Source organism: Lipophrys pholis (assembly GCF_963383615.2).
Source record: "Lipophrys pholis genome assembly, chromosome: 7".
Lineage (NCBI taxonomy): Eukaryota > Metazoa > Chordata > Actinopteri > Blenniiformes > Blenniidae > Lipophrys > Lipophrys pholis.
Genome location: NC_137638.1, coordinates 1252896 through 1269013, shown reverse-complemented (window position 1 = coordinate 1269013; position 16118 = coordinate 1252896). Strand labels below are relative to the sequence as shown.

Sequence of the window (16118 nt, the reverse complement as noted above, 5' to 3'; positions counted from 1 at the left end):
CTGCAGGCGGGGAGGAACCGCGGAGTGAGACGGGCCGAGGGTTTCTGTGCGGGACGGCGAGCTGCTGGACGCGCCGAGGCGGACCGCAGTCCACATTTGGCTCATCTGAGAGATTCCTCGCTCACAAACGGGCTCAGAGCCGCAGACGAGCTGCGACCCGCCTCCTCCTCTCGTACTCCATGTTTCTGTCTGAAGACAAGAAAACTCTTCAACCGTTCCTCCTCCCGCGGTCCTCCACTCAGACTCACATTCACTTCCCTCTTTAGGTAACTGCTCACTCAAGTTTTTAATTGGTGCAAATATGTTATAGACAGTGAGACGTTCACCCTGAGTGGGTCGGACTGGGAACACCGTCACATCATAATAATAATAATAATAATAATAATAATAATAAGATCACGTTCGCCCAAGAAGGAGGTGAGCGGTGTTAGAGGGGAAGCAGACTCCAAGGTGGGGGGGCCTCTGGGAGTGTCTGCAGACTCCAAGGGGGGCTCCTGCAGACCCCAGGGTGGGGGGGGGGGGGGGCCCTGGGAGTGTCTGCAGACTCCGGGGGGGGGGCTACAGACTCCGGGGGGGCGTCTGGGAGTGTCTGCAGACTGAGCAGCGTCCGCAGCGCATCTGTCCTCCACGCTGCACATTCCTGGGAGGATTTGGAAGGACGAGCTCGACTCGCCCACGTGAGGCCGAGCAGGAATGTGAGCCGTCTGCAGGTGTGAGCGTTCAGACGGGGTGATTTCTCACCCGTGTGTGAACAGCAGCTCAGTGTGGTTCCTCTCTCTCACTCCCGTTTGTGGCGAGAGTTTGACTGTAAAACAACACGACGCTGCAGCAACAGAAACATTTTTATACTTTTATAGACTCGGGAATGTGAAGACACTAAACCTTCGTTGTGACTTGTACATTTACACAACAACGGGGCTCCAAGGGGCTGGAAAAGCTCCGACTGGGTTCCCGTGGAAACGGACTAAAACCAGACTTTCTGGAAATGCTCAGGGCTCCGTCTCGTAGACCGCAGAACCACTGCTGCTGGTCGCCACGGCAGTAGTAACTAGTAACTAGTGCACATGCTCAGTAACTGGACTGGGACTTGGTACTTTTATTTTGACAGTCACCGTAATAACAATCCAACTTGGTCGTCTGTCTACTAGAATGTCCGTGTTCTCTCATTATTGTTTAGAGCATATTTAGGTTAGGGTTCTATCACAATACATTTTTTTCCATATATATCACTATATAAAACAAATCGCTATTTAAGTTGGTTTTAAATTCAGAAGGTTCATTTTCAGACAAGCGTCACTCAGCATCAGACTCCAAACAGAGGAAAGGGTGGAGGAGCAGCAGAAAGAGAGCAGGCCTGGTTAAAGTGGAGCAGGGAGGAGGAGGAGGAGGAGGAGGAGGAGGAGGAGGAGGAGGGTTACCTGGATTCCCTGGATCGCCGCCGTTGACATGCACGGTTTGAGCCATGGCGTCAGCTGGTGCGTCCCACAACAAGACTCACTGCGGTCATGCAACTGCCATGCATGAAGTCCGGGCTACCATGCAACCTGCAGGCTGGACGACACAGAGGAGACAGCGGGTCAGGAAGAGGTACAACGTGGACATCAGCTGGTGGACATGCAGTGAGACAAAGACAAACTTCAGGACATCAGAGTTTGATTCACGTCGTGTTGCACTAAAGCACTAAAGCAGGTGAGTCTTCATGCGGAGGTCAGAGGTGCAGCGTCTCATCGTCAACAGAGACGTCATCCACCAGAACACAAGAGACACTCTGGTCTTCTGTCCTCCTGATCACTGATCCAACAGTGAGACCACCGCCCCCTGGTGGACGCTCAAAATACACCTGATGGACTGAACTTTAAATCAAAAGGTTCCACTAAGAGGAGAGAAAAGAAGCCTTTCACAATAAAATAACAGAGCTGGATTTATTTTAATGTGAAAATCAGGGGTGGAGCAGGGAATCCAGGGGCTGTAGGGAATCATACGAAATAGAATTGATTACAAAAACAACCAACAGTGCCTACACCTGGCCCCGCAGGCTAACTACAGCGTCTGCAATGTTTCTGCCATTTTAAAACAAGAAACGGATAAACAATGAGTTTTCACTGGAAACGTTGTCGTGGTAACGGAAATTCGTTTTCTTGCCTTGAAGTAGTTTTGCTCACAGACTGTTAGAATCTCTGTGTGTTCATCACAACAATCCTCCAGGCCCAAGAGAAGAAGGTTCTTGTGAGTGTTTGAGGCGGCGCGTTAAAACAAGGCGGTTCCGTCTGGTTCCTAAAGACGGGACCTGAAACGCTCCAGGACCCAAATAGACACCAGTCCTCCTCCGTCTGGTTCCTAAAGACGGGACCTGAAAGGCTCCAGGACCCAAATAGACTCCAGTCCTGCTCCGTCTGGTTCCTAAAGACGGGACCTGAAACACTCCTGCACCCAAATAGACTCCAGTCCTGCTCCGCCTGGTTCCTAAAGACGGGACCTGAAACGCTCCAGGACCCAAATAGACACCAGTCCTCCTCCGTCTGGTTCCTAAAGACGGGACCTGAAACACTCCTGCACCCAAATAGACACCAGTCCTCCTCCGTCTGGTTCCTAAAGACGGGACCTGAAACGCTCCAGGACCCAAATAGACACCAGTCCTCCTCCGTCTGGTTCCTAAAGACGGGACCTGAAACACTCCTGCACCCAAATAGACTCCAGTCCTGCTCCGCCTGGTTCCTAAAGACGGGACCTGAAACGCTCCAGGACCCAAATAGACTCCAGTCCTGCTCCGCCTGGTTCCTAAAGACGGGACCTGAAACGCTCCTGCACCCAAATAGACTCCAGTCCTGCTCCGCCTGGTTCCTAAAGACGGGACCTGAAACGCTCCTGCACCCAAATAGACTCCAGTCCTGCTCCGTCTGGTTTCAAACACACATTTGAGCTTTTATCTGATTTTAGTGGTTTCAACCTTCTTCAGACCGTTTTAAACCATTTTTGCTCTTTAAGCAGCTTTTTGTGTTTTCTTTTCTTTTAAGCTTTTTAATTTGTTTTTAGAAATCGTTTGTCATTTTATGTTTTTTTTTTTTTACTGTTTTAGCATTTTATCCCCCTTATTTCTTATTCTTGTCTTTTTCAGTTGAATTTTTCCAAAACCCTATTTAGCCAAAGGATAAGGGCTCATATTCTGCTAAATCCACTTCCTAAAGGTTCTCCAGCAGTACTACTCGTCCCCATACCTGGACTGACGTCCCAGAAGTGAAGACAGTCTGTCCTCTCTCTCCCTGGCTTGTTTCAGGTTTTAAAAAGTGTGTTGCTCCAACCAGCCAATCAGAAATCAAACCCTATATAGTGTCATCAGGGGTTCAGCCAATCCCAATCAAGGTAGGCCCTCCCTTTGACTCCTCCCACAATTAGGCAGCTCTGCTCTGGCACATGGCACCACGAGAGGAAGTACTTCCTCCTCTTCCCAAGATGGGCATGTGTGGGCGGAGCCAGTCCAGCTCACACAGACACAGCAGATTCTGAATGTAGCTCCTATGATCCAATATTCAAATGAGGAAAATCAAGGAGGAGCTAGAAACTTAGAATACTGAAGGTTTCTGGACCGACCAGACCAGGAGGAGGAGGAGGACAGGAGGAGGAGGAGGAGAACAGGAGGAGGAGAACAGGAGGAGGAGAAGGAGGAGGAGGAGAACAGGAGGAGGAGGTGAAGAGGAGGAGGAGGAGAACAGGAGGAGGAGGTGAAGAGGAGGAGGGGGAGAACAGGAGGAGGAGGTGAAGAGGAGGAGGAGGAGAACAGGAGGAGGAGGTGAAGAGGAGGAGGAGGAGAACAGGAGGAGGAGGTGAAGAGGAGGAGGGGGAGAACAGGAGGAGGAGGTGAAGAGGAGAGGAGGAGGAGAACAGGAGGAGGAGGGTGAACATCTGGAGGATAAGGATCCTTTAATAAAAACAATAAGCAAGTATGAAGACCCGTAATATGATGCAGATATATTCGTCGCACATGAAAGAGGAGAAATCCTACAAAGGAGCTCCAGAAAGGATTTACATCATCAACACTGAATAAGTCGTCCACAGTGCAGCACACAGACGAAGCAAGTCGACATTCCTCATGCAGTCTTTTATTAATCTAACATCCAGATCATCACACATGTTAAATCAATCAGCGGCAGCGAGAAACTGTCCCCAGAGGACGAGCTCGTCTCCACAAATCCATGCAAACACACTTCTAATAAAAAGAAAGACATTGGACTGACCAAACATCTCCCACGTGTCCTGTTCCATGAGCTGCCAGAGAACAAACCTGCAGGAGGAAGCAGGGAATCCTCAGGAACGCCACAATGCACACATCTCATCACGCCGCCCTGCTACTGCAGCGAAACGTACAGTATGGATGCTTTTTGCTCTGAAGCAAACTACAACTGCACCATATCTCTCAAATCTAACATTGTCACAATTTTAACTCGAGCAAAAGCAGGCTGGACGCTACAGCTGGACGCTACAGCTGGACGCTACAGCTGGACGCTACAGCTGGAGGTTACAGCTGGAGGTTACAGCTGGACGCTACAACTGGAGGTTACAGCTGGACACTACAGCAGAACGCTACAACTGGATGCTACAACTGGAGGTTACAGCCGGAGGCTACAGCTGGACGTTACAACTGGAGGCTACAACCAGACGCTACAACTGGATGCTACAACTGAGGTTACAGCCGGAGGCTACAGCTGGACGTTACAACTGGAGGTTACAGCCGGAGGCTACAGCTGGACGTTACAACTGGAGGTTACAGCCGGAGGCTACAGCTGGACGTTACAACTGGAGGTTACAGCCGGAGGCTACAGCTGGACGCTACAACTGGAGGCTACAACCAGACGCTACAACTGGAGGTTACAGCTGGACGCTACAGCTGAACGCTACAACTGGATGCTACAACTGGAGGTTACAGCCGGAGGCTACAGCTGGATGCTACAACTGGAGGCTACAACCAGACGCTACAACTGGATGCTGACAACTGGAGGTTACAGCTGGACGCCACAGCCAGACGCTACAACTGGAGGTTACAGCTGGACGCTACAGCTGAACGCTACAACTGGATGCTACAACTGGAGGTTACAGCCGGAGGCTACAGCTGGACGCTACAACTGGAGGCTACAACCAGACGCTACAACTGGATGCTACAACTGGATGCTACAACTGGAGGTTACAGCTGGACGCCACAGCCAGACGCTACAACTGGAGGTTACAGCTGGACGCCACAGCCAGACGCTACAACTGGAGGTTACAGCTGGACGCCACAGCCAGACGCTACAACTGGAGGTTACAGCTGGACGCCACAGCCAGACGCTACAACTGGAGGTAACAGTCGGAGGCCACAGCCTGACGCTACAACTGGATGCAACAGCTGGAGGTTACAGCTGGAAGCTACAGTCAGAGGCTCCAGCTGAAAGCTACAGCCGGACGCTACAACTGGACGCTACAGCAATTCGCCACTGAAACACACTAAAATACCCAAAACTACCGAGGTGTTTTTAAATAGTGATAACTGAAGTTCAGACAAACTGAAAACAGAAACATAAAAGTACCTGATCTTTACTTTTGGTCTCCGAACCTCTGAACGACCGACATGTTGCCTGAGCTCAGGTTTCACTGCGGCTCTGAAGCACCTTGTACGTTTCTAATTTTACCCAAAGGAAAGTCGGAGCTGCAGAAACAAGCGTGACCAAAGATTTCCGGTAAAACCTGCATCTCGTATCAGAGGACCTGGTGTGTCGGAGTCTGAGGGTCCTCCCTGAGGATCCATCAGATATAAACGACCCCCGGCCGGTCGGAGGCCGGCAGGACGCCACCGACTCACGCCGACACTAAACCGAACCGCGGCGACTCGTGCAGCTTACCTGAAACTCTCATGCTAACGTCACGCAGGTGGTGAACACCAACGGAGCCTTGCAAGGCTGCGAGTTCGAGTCTGAAGCCTGAAGCACCGGCGGCGAGGGGGAGGGGGAGGGGGCACGGCTAAGATTAGACGACTTCCTCAGATGACAGCCAAACGATCTGCGTCCTATATGAGGTAACAGGACGTCCAGCCCGCTGGGGGGGGGGGGGGAACCGGCTCCGCCGCCGGGCCTCCAGGTGAAACGCCGTTAACAACACGTCATGGAAAAGCTTTCTGCAGGACGGTTACCCATCAACCAAGGCCGCAGCGTTTGGCTCAGACCAGAGGGGGAAGGAACTCAGTCTAAAGAGACGAGGACGCCTCATTTACCAGGTTAACGGCTTCATGGAGAGTCCGCCTTCAGAATAAAGGTCAAATGAACGACTTAATGAACTTCAGGACGAAAACAGTAAATCTGGTGACCTGGACCCTCTGGACCTTTTACTGGAGTATACCTAAACGCACATTTTATCTTGTGGATATGTGTCATGTTTTTCAATGTTTTCTCACGTGTGTGTGTGTGTGTGTGTGTGTGTGTGTGTGTGTGTGTGTGTGTGTGTGTGTGTGTGTGTGTGTGTGTGTGTGTGTGGTGTGTGTGTGTGTGTGTGTGTGTGGTCTTTCTTGAATTTGTTAAATAAAAATTGATTTAGCTCCAAATTTGATCGGCCGATTAAATGGATTCGTTGCCAGCCCCAGTAGAAGGAATGAATTATTCAGTTGTTAAAACAAAACCCAAACTTCATCCAAACCAACAGCAAAGACAGAAATGTAAAGTGACACTTCTCTGCCTTCAAAAGAAAACTAACCTGTTGTGAAGTTTATCTGGACGCCGCGACACAACGACCAGGATTAAATGGTTTCCATGGGGTCAGTTCTGCGTGACCGTCAAAATAAAAGTCATGAAACTAATGCTACCCGTTGTTGAAGAAGTCAATGAGTGAGCGGGGAAAAGCCAAAGTGTCTCCAGAGAAACACGAACGTTCCCGTCTGAACAAACGGCGGCGACTCGCCAGCGGAGCCGAACCCGACTCAGCAGCTTCAGCAGAGTAAACACAGCGAGGCGACAAACCAGAACGACCTGTTCAGGTCCTCCTTCGCTGTTGCATAAACATGGGGCAGGTATGACGCGGGGCCGCAGGTGTGTGTGTGTGTGTGTGTGTGTGTGTGTGTGTGTGTGTGTGTGTGTGTGTGTGTGTGTGTTGTGTGTGTGTGTGTGTGTGTGTGTGTGTGTGTGTGTGTGTGTGTGTATTTACGACGACTCGGGGGTCGGGTTGCTCTTCACGCCGAGGTCCAGGTTCGAGTTCAAAAGACACCCGACCCCGAGCGTTTACTGCGATACGAGACAAACTAAAACATTGGCAAGCCGACGGCGGCTTTGGAAGGCTGACCCTAACCAGCTCTATCGTCACAGATCTACAGGTCTACCGCCACAGATCTACCAGCACAATGTTTCCAGAGGGGAAAGCAGGAGGATTACATTCAGTTTGAGTATTAAGATCAAAACACTGCGGAGTTGTAGTTCAGGGTTTTCATGTTGAGGAAATTTGTGAAACTACTGCGACGTCACAATAAAAGCAGCTGGATCATGTTTTCATATATTTGCTGAAGTTTACTTATTGAGAAATAAATATGTTGAATTGGAATATTTTCCGTCCAGATCAAGATCTCAACAATCAACTATTCAATCAATCAACAGAAAAAGCTCTTTTCTACTGTGTGTTTGGACGGTGAGCGTCAGGGAACGTACCGGAGGGGAACCAGGTTCCCCGACGGTGTTCAATATTCAACAGGCTGGTGTTCCCCTCATCAAAAACCTTTAGTGGGAGAAACAAACCCTCAAGTTTTAATTTGGAACATCGGTAGAAAATGAAGCGTGTGCTGCGTTTCACTGGCCAGAATAGAAAAAGTTCAACAAAACGACTCGGTACCCCAGGAGAACACGGTGTGGTGTGGTGGTGTGTGTGTGTGTGTGTGTGTGTGTGTGTGTGTGTGTGTGTGTGTGGGTGGGGGGGGGGACCAAGACCCCCGGGGGGGCTGCTCAGCTCCTATGGCCCCCGCCTGAGGAACAGCCTGCCTGCTACTTTTATCTACTTTATTATCTATTTCTCTACTTTATATATATCTACTTTATCTATTATCTATATGTTACTATATCTACTTTTTATATATCTACTTTATCTATTATCTATATATCTACTTTATCTATTATCTATATATCTACAGTTATCAGGTTGTTAACTGAATCTTTTATCTCCTGTGGTTCCTCTCAGGGGCGCTGCACAGTTGGCGGCCACGTTCCCCACTGGAGGGACGTTCCCATGGTTCCCCCGTCCCAGGAACCTGGTGTGTCCCCCACGTATGTTGTGGGACTCAGCGGTCTGCCCGGGCTGGGGGGGGGGGGGGGGGGGGGGGGGATCTCTGGAGCAGCGCCCCCTGTGGTTAGAGGCTGTGCCACTCCCAGTGTGGACGGCCCCCAAATGTGTCCCTTTCCTCACCTTCAGTCCTCAGTGTCCTGCCATGTCTCCATACCACTGTGTGTGTGTGTGTGTGTGTGTGTGTGTGTGTGTGTGTGTGTGTGTGTGTGTGTGTGTGTGTGTGTGTGTGTGTGTGTGTGTGTGTTCATTTTATCTACTGTATCTTTGCACTGTTTTTAAATCATGTTAAGCACTTTGTTTTATATTAAGTGTATAAAAAAGTGTTATACAAATAAAGTTGATTGATTGATTGATATATTAAAAAATAAAGCGCTATATAAAACTCATGCATTATTAATTATTATTATTACTATTATTGTTATTACTATTATTATTACTATTACTATTATTACTATTACTATTATTACTATTACTATTATTACTATTATAACTATTATTACTACATGCTTCATTACCCCCTGCTGCTCTTTAAAGACAATAGATGAATGAAATTAAACTTCATTTGAAATTCTCTATGGTATATTTTCTTGTTTGTCCATTTTGAGTTGCGTATAATTGTTAATAAAAACATGATTACATTTAAATAAAACTTTGGATTTTCCTGCACCGGTGGAAGTTTTAGGCCAAAAACCCCGGGGGACAGTTTATTTTGAAAAAAGACTGAAAATGAATGAAGCCGATTTCCTCAGAGTCGCTGCTGCTGTGTTACTGAGCTCATGGTCGTTCTTCACCTCCTCCATCCCTCCCTTCCTCCATCCCTCCCTTCCTCCATCCCTCCATTCCAGACGATAAAGGAGGAAGGATGACTGGAGCCTTTCCTGCAGAGGGTTTATCATTAATCGGCCTGTTCAGCTCGCCGCTCCGTAAGAGATTTACGAGGTCATTCAGTCCAGAAAGGACACACAACCTTCCCAACACAGTTTCTTCCAAACACTTGTCTGTTCCTGACATTGACCACAGCGCCCCCTAGAGGAACAGGTCAGCTCGGGCACCGTGACAACTGCAAATCTTCAACAGAGTCACAATGATGGTCCGTTTCTGTCCGGGACTAAAGGGTTTTTATGATCTGTGGGTCAAAACCAAGTTAAACGTTTGACTTTATATATGGTTTGTTTTTTTATTAATACACAGTTCAGCTGAAAGTGAGCAGACCTTAAAAAAAATAAGAATAAAATAAACACTTTAAGTAGAAACCATTTGAAGGTCACAATTCAGAGCTCCATAGATCGATAAACCGATCGATTGATTTGTAAGTCTTTGTGACGTCAAAACTGTAAGTGACTCTACATATAGAACTAAAATGATAAAATCAAACCTCAGGTAACCAAACAATTCAAATCTGTTCCAGCAGAAACAGAGACCAGACCTGGTGTTCCAGCAGAAACAGAGACCAGACCTGGTGTTCCAGCAGAAACAGAGCCCAGACCAGGTGTTCCAGCAGAAACAGGGCCCAGACCTGGTGTTCCAGCAGAAACAGGGCCCAGACCTGGTGTTCCAGCAGAAACAGAGCCCAGACCAGGTGTTCCAGCAGAAACAGGGCCCAGACCAGGTGTTCCAGCAGAAACAGAGCCCAGACCTGGTGTTCCAGCAGATCCTCCTCAAGGTCTTCAAGGTTTTTCTTCTATCATCACCTGCTCTGTAGTTGAAGCTGATCTGAAGTTACCCTGTTTCCACCCCCCCCACCCCTGCCTTTGCCCCCCCACCCCCCCTTAGCCCCCCGCCCCCTCGTCTGTCCGGCCTGCACTTGACTGAAGGACAGGCTGGAGCCACTTATTTGTTCAGCTCCTGAATGGAGTCACTGAGGCGGAGCTACATGCTGGAGAACGCCGCCCACCACTCGCACAAACACTTGGGCTGGGGTGGGGGTGGGGGTGGGGGTGGGGGGGTGAGGGGGGGGTGAGGATGTGGGGGTCGGGGGTTTGTTTCTCTACAGAATTATTCAGATTTAGTTTTTCTCACCTCCTGATTTCCTCCTGATTTCAGCCCAACATGTGGGCATCGTGTGTATTACTGATACATTTACTGTGATTACTGTCAACCTGTACATTTGCATAGATTTGTACTGTGATCTGCAATAAGGAGAGCTACATAATGAAAAATATATATTGTGTTTTGTGTCAAATATACGTTGAAATACTTCAAATCAATAACGTAGTGTTGGAGTCATCCATGCGCCCCTGGAGCGCCCCTGGAGCCCCCCTGGAGCCCCCCTCCTCCAGCCTCCTTTTAACATAAAACATATAAATCTAATGAAATATATACATTTTTTAAAATATGTTTTTTTTTGGTTTGTTTCTTCTTGATTTCAGCTCATTTGCGTGTTTTGTGTCATTACGGTTGCAAATTGCTTATTTATATCAAAGTATTTCTCTTCTCTAAATCCTAATCCCACACAAAGTGACATAATCCCAATGTGGCCTTTAAACAGAGATTTCCGTTATTATAAAATTATAAAATGACTTCTTATGTCACAAGGTGATGTAACGACTCTACGATGAGGGTTTGGTAACAGTCCATCATAGTTCCAGTTTGATTCTACCAAGACAAATTAAAATCACGTTTTTGGGTACTTCAAAATATCTCCCGTTGCTTCTTTGACTTTTCGTTTATATTCAACACGGCCCGTGTGGAGATGAAGAGGGAGTTCATCACTCTGAAGACTCTGCTGCTGTTGTCCAGTCAGTCAAAGAGGCATTGTGGGAGAAATTCCCGTCTTGAGAGCTCCTATGTTTGTCTTTGTGTCAAGCGAGTCGCTCCGCTGACCTTTTGGTGACGGACCAATGAGATCCGGCCGCCAGACAATAAGGAACAAGCTAATTAAAGTGATGACAGCAGTAGGGGTGGGGGGGGGGGGGGGGGGGGGGGGGGGGGGGGGGTGAAGGACACCAAACTGAACCAAACACACTGATCCCTCCACAAACCGACGGCTTTGAAGGAAACTTCAGTGGAATTAAACTGGTTCTTACACACGTCGTCCTTCATTCTCCAGACTGACGGGAGTGACTGCAGCGTCCTGCTGGGTCAACACCTACAACTATGTCCGGAATGCTTTGGAGCCACACAACCTGTCTGCATTGATTACAGGCTTTTTGTGTGTGTGTTTTGTTCAGACCCCCCCCCCCCCCCCCCCCCCCACAAAAAACACTTGAGCTGCTGGACTAATTATGGCATTAATGATGAGTGATAATGAGTCACACAGAGTTGCCCCTACTGCATCTACAGTACCACAGGGCAGGAGAGGGGGGTAGCTGCTCCCCCTGCTGGTGGCTTCAGCCACTGCTTCCACTCTGGAATAATGTATTTGTTTGTGTGTGTGTGTGTGTGTGTGTGTGTGTGTGTGTGTGTGTGTGTGTGTGTGTGTGTGTGTGTGTGTGTGTGTGTGTGTGTGTGTGTGTGTGTGTGTGTGTGTGTGTGTGTGTGTGTGTGTGTGTGTGTGTGTGTGTGTGTGTGTGTGTGTGTGTGTAGATATCTGTGGAGATCTGGTTTGCAGTACTTTTGATCCTTCTTCCATTTATTACCTTTGCCAATGAAAGTTGGCCAATAACGTTATATTTCCGTCTGCGTGTATTTATTGAGTTATTCATTGGTTTCTATGTATTTTTTCAACTTCTTGCAAAAACTGCTCAACCGAATTGCAGGAAACCTTCAGGGATGATTTGTCTTCATCCAAAGATCAACTGATTAGATTAATCTTTTCCCAATAAATCCCCAAAAAACTGCAAAAAAAATGTTTCCCCATACAAAGAGAGGAAAATCATGGAGATCAAAGGAGATCAGCGTCTGTTGCCATGGAGACGTGGAGATGGTGCCATAAAGACTCCCTGGTGAGTCTCAGTCCCTGACTCGGTCCACGTCCTGAGGACAAAACACACCTGATTCCACCAAGCTCAACGCGCCTCGAACCTCCAGGAGGAAACGAGTTTCCTGTTGAACGTGTTTCTCAGTCGTGTTCTCAGTCGTGTTCTCAGTCGTGTTCCCAGTCGTGTTCCCAGTCGTGTTCCCAGTCGTGTTCCCAGTCGTGTTCCCAGTCGTGTTCCCAGTCGTGTTCCCAGTCGTGTTCCCAGTCGTGTTCCCAGTCGTGTTCTCAGTCGTGTTCTCAGTCGTTCGCCTCCTGAAGAGGCAGAATCTGATAATCACCGTCAACACTGAAGGAGCCGGCCGGACGGCAGCTGTCTGACCAACAACAGGCTCTCTGAAGGCTTTACTGCAAATCTAAAGATAAAGGAAGTTTCCCTTCAGTCGCCGGCTTTTCTATGAAATGGACACGAGTCCTGCTAAAGCTAAGGGTTCGCTTCAAAAACATTACGGCTGCAAAGCCTACAACCTTTGGAAAAAGCAATAAAACGAGGTGAAACGCCTCAGAAGAAGCAGAGGAACTTTTGAACGGCGACTCGGGAGTCCAGGCCAGACAGCTTAGCGATAGCATCCATGCTAACCAAACAGGAAGGATTTTTCCCCAAACAGTTCCGACAGCACGTCGTGTTTTTATATACAAAAAGCTTTTAATCATCATTTCCTGCAACAGTTGCCAAGTTGTAATGATGATGACGCCCCCCAGGGGGGAGTACAGAGATGTAAACCGCCGACTCGTCAGTTATTCAAGAAACGACTCGTCGACGCTCCGATTGTGGATCGCTCACCAACGCCGCATTTAAGCGTAATGTAAAACAGATTCATGTCCATCTGTCGGGCGCCTCGTCCCCAGACACCCTCAGAAGTCCCCAGACGCCCCCTGATGTCCCTTGACGCCCCCAGACGCCCTCAGACGTCCCCAGACGCCCCCTGATGTCCCTTGACGCCCCCTGATGTCCCTTGACGCCCCCAGACGCCGCCGCTCTCAGCTGGGCTCATTGTTCCCTGCGGAGAAACGCCGGCGTCACGGCAGTGAGCGGGTTCGGCCTGATTAACTGGCTTCATGACACTCGTCTCCGGGGACACGGAGGATGTTAATGGGCGGGGGGTTACTGCTGGCGTTACCGCCACTCAAGCTGCCGTTAAGACGCCGAAACCAAAACACGGTGAACGGAGGATGAACGGAGGAAGCAGAGGGCCGGATTCAGACCACAGCGGGGTCAATACCGGCTTTGAAATCCTCCATTTAGGCCCCATTAATTCACTTTTCCCTCTTTTACATCCCCACTGAACGAACGCACTCGTGTTTTTCCAGGAAAAGAGAGGAGCTGGAGTATGGACTCTAGTAGAGAAAGAAGACGGGGGTTGGGGGTGGGGGGGTAATCCCATTAGCTAAACGATTTGTTCCGCTGTGAGAGGGGCACAGATAAAAAGGGGCCGTACAGGGAGGAAGAAAGGGGCGTTTGGGAGGGGAGGACAGTAAAGACGGGGCCCAAAGCTCAGCTGAAAGTTGCCCGCATGCCACGTCAAGCCCGGATTCTGGGGTCGGAATTCTTCCGACCGGCGCTGCAGCGAGGAAGCAGACAAACGGGACGGGAACCGAACTGCAGCAGACGACAGTTCAACCTTTTAAAACGAGTTTCAGGAAGTCTCATCATCTGCCTTCGGCGAAGGATCTTACCAAACTGGTCCCGTCACCGGTACCAGGAAAACAGCCGATGGCTCTAAAAACCTGCTGAAGAGGCTCCCCGCCTCCACCCAGTGAAACTCCACAGCTTCAGGAAGTCCTTAAACGTCTGTTTGGTGAAGACGGACGGCCGCAGAGCGGCGCGGCCGCCGCAGAGCGATGAAAACTACCATTTTCTGAAGCTTGTTTCCAAAACACGACGTCCCCCTTTCAGCCAGCTTCCCTCCCAGTGAACGTCCCTCATCTACCACGTCACACCGACGACTGGGCTGAAGCTTCATTCTGCTCTGGGGGGAATTTACTTTACTACTCGGGGCAGTTTTCAGTTCATCCAGAGACGACAGGCCAGACGGGTTCCACTGATTCTCTACAAGCGTTTAACGTCGGAATTTATTCTACATGTCAGAAAATGTTGGTTAAAACTGGTGGGGAAGATAAATAATCCCCAACATGAAGGCCTGGTTCACACCAAGGAAACGATTTGTGAAAACTATGTAGTTAACATGTTGGTCCACTAGTTGGCGCTGTTTGTTTCTGTAATGAAAGCACACACACACACACGCAACAGAGAACAATAAGAGAACACTGACTGTCAAAATAAAACCACCAAGTTGGATTATTATAGTGACCGACTACGGTCGAGTGGCGCTGATCAGTACATTTCATTCTGCAACAGCGACGTTCCGGGAGGTTCCATCCATCAGGTTCCATCCATCAGCACTCAGTGGACGGCGTGAACAGTTACTGCTGCAGAAAAGTAATCTCTTATCTCTGACTGGAAGCCTCAAGCTTCATTAACCCTTTATTGAAAGAGACTTTCTGTTGTTCTGAGCAGCAGCTGTTTAAATATGTGACGAACCTCTGACACACAAACACGCACGCACGCACGCACGCACGCACGCACGCACGCACGCACGCACGCACGCACGCACGCACGCACACGCCGATATCGTGCTGATCTAATTGAAATATTATAGAAGTATTTTCTTGTGTATTTTTCCCATGTTGGACTAAAGCATTCAGAAAAAATGAAAATATCATGTTTGAGTAGAAACACAATATGAAGTTTCCATCTTGAGTCAATGAAGGTAAATTCACTCCATCGCTCCAACACTGTTAACAGCATTCGATATTGGCGCATTGCCAGTAGGGTCTGATTAAAACGGGGCGCAAAGAGAAAGAACACTGTTAATAATGAGCATCAATCCCACAATACAAAGACATCATACACTTGTATTTATATTTACGGCATGATATTGTGATCACATGTTTAACTGAGATCACGTCTGATAAGAAACTATTGAAATAATAAATAAAATAAAAACTATTAGTGTAGCATTAGCATCAATTACTACTGCTCGAGATGTATTGATTAATACGATTAATATTCCAATTTAATCAATATAACATAATTCAGAGACTAATTATTCATTGATGCTTTACTATATTATTGTACAGTCCATGTTTATGTGACGCGATAGAAACAACAATGGATATTAGAGTAGATACTGAGATGTCTAACGATGTAACGATGTCTAACGATGTAACGATGTGTAACGATGTAACGATGTCTAACCATGTCTAACCATGTCTAACCATGTCTAACGATGTAACGATGTGTAACGATGTGTAACGATGTGTAACGATGTGTAACGATGTCTAACCATGTCTAACCATGTCTAACGATGTCTAACGATGTCTAACGATGTAACGATGTAACCATGTGTAACCATGTGTAACCATGTGTAACCATGTGTAACCATGTGTAACCATGTCTAACGATGTAACGATGTGTAACCATGTGTAACCATGTCTAGCCATGTCTAACGATGTAACGATGTGTAACCATGTGTAACCATGTCTAAACATGTCTAACCATGTCTAACGATGTAACGATGTGTAACCATGTGTAACCATGTCTAGCCATGTCTAACCATGTGTAACGATGTGTAACGATGTGTAACCATGTCTAACCATGTCTAACGATGTAACGATGTGTAACGATGTCTAACCATGTCTAACCATGTCTAACCATGTCTAACCATGTCTAACCATGTCTAACCATCATTATAACGAGCAGCAAAGAAAACACCTTGTGATTTAGCCGTGAACAACATGAAGCCATTAATGTATGTGAATCAGCTGAAAACCTTAAAAACTGCTTCATTGTGAGGAAAACTGGAGTTTGTGAGCAATAAAGTTGATGATGAGTCATTTGGGAAACGAGGCCGAGGTT

At 48.0% G+C, this 16118-nt stretch overlaps 1 protein-coding gene across 2 annotated transcripts in view; it reads right to left on the bottom strand.

Annotated features, from left to right (window-relative positions):
- kank1a (KN motif and ankyrin repeat domains 1a) overlaps positions 1–16118 on the bottom strand; it is a 49243-nt gene that overhangs the window by 20910 nt on the left and 12215 nt on the right. Inside the window, exons 1-2 of one of the 2 annotated variants that reach the window (XM_080467326.1) lie at positions 6715–6843; positions 1419–1551 (exon numbers count right to left, since the gene is read on the bottom strand). In XM_080467326.1, coding sequence (XP_080323452.1) covers positions 1419–1464 — 46 coding nt within the window. In that variant the 5' untranslated portion in view covers positions 1465–1551; positions 6715–6843. Of the gene's footprint in view, positions 1–1418; positions 1552–6714; positions 6844–16118 lie in introns of those variants that run through there. The other variant, XM_080467325.1, reaches the window with a different exon arrangement.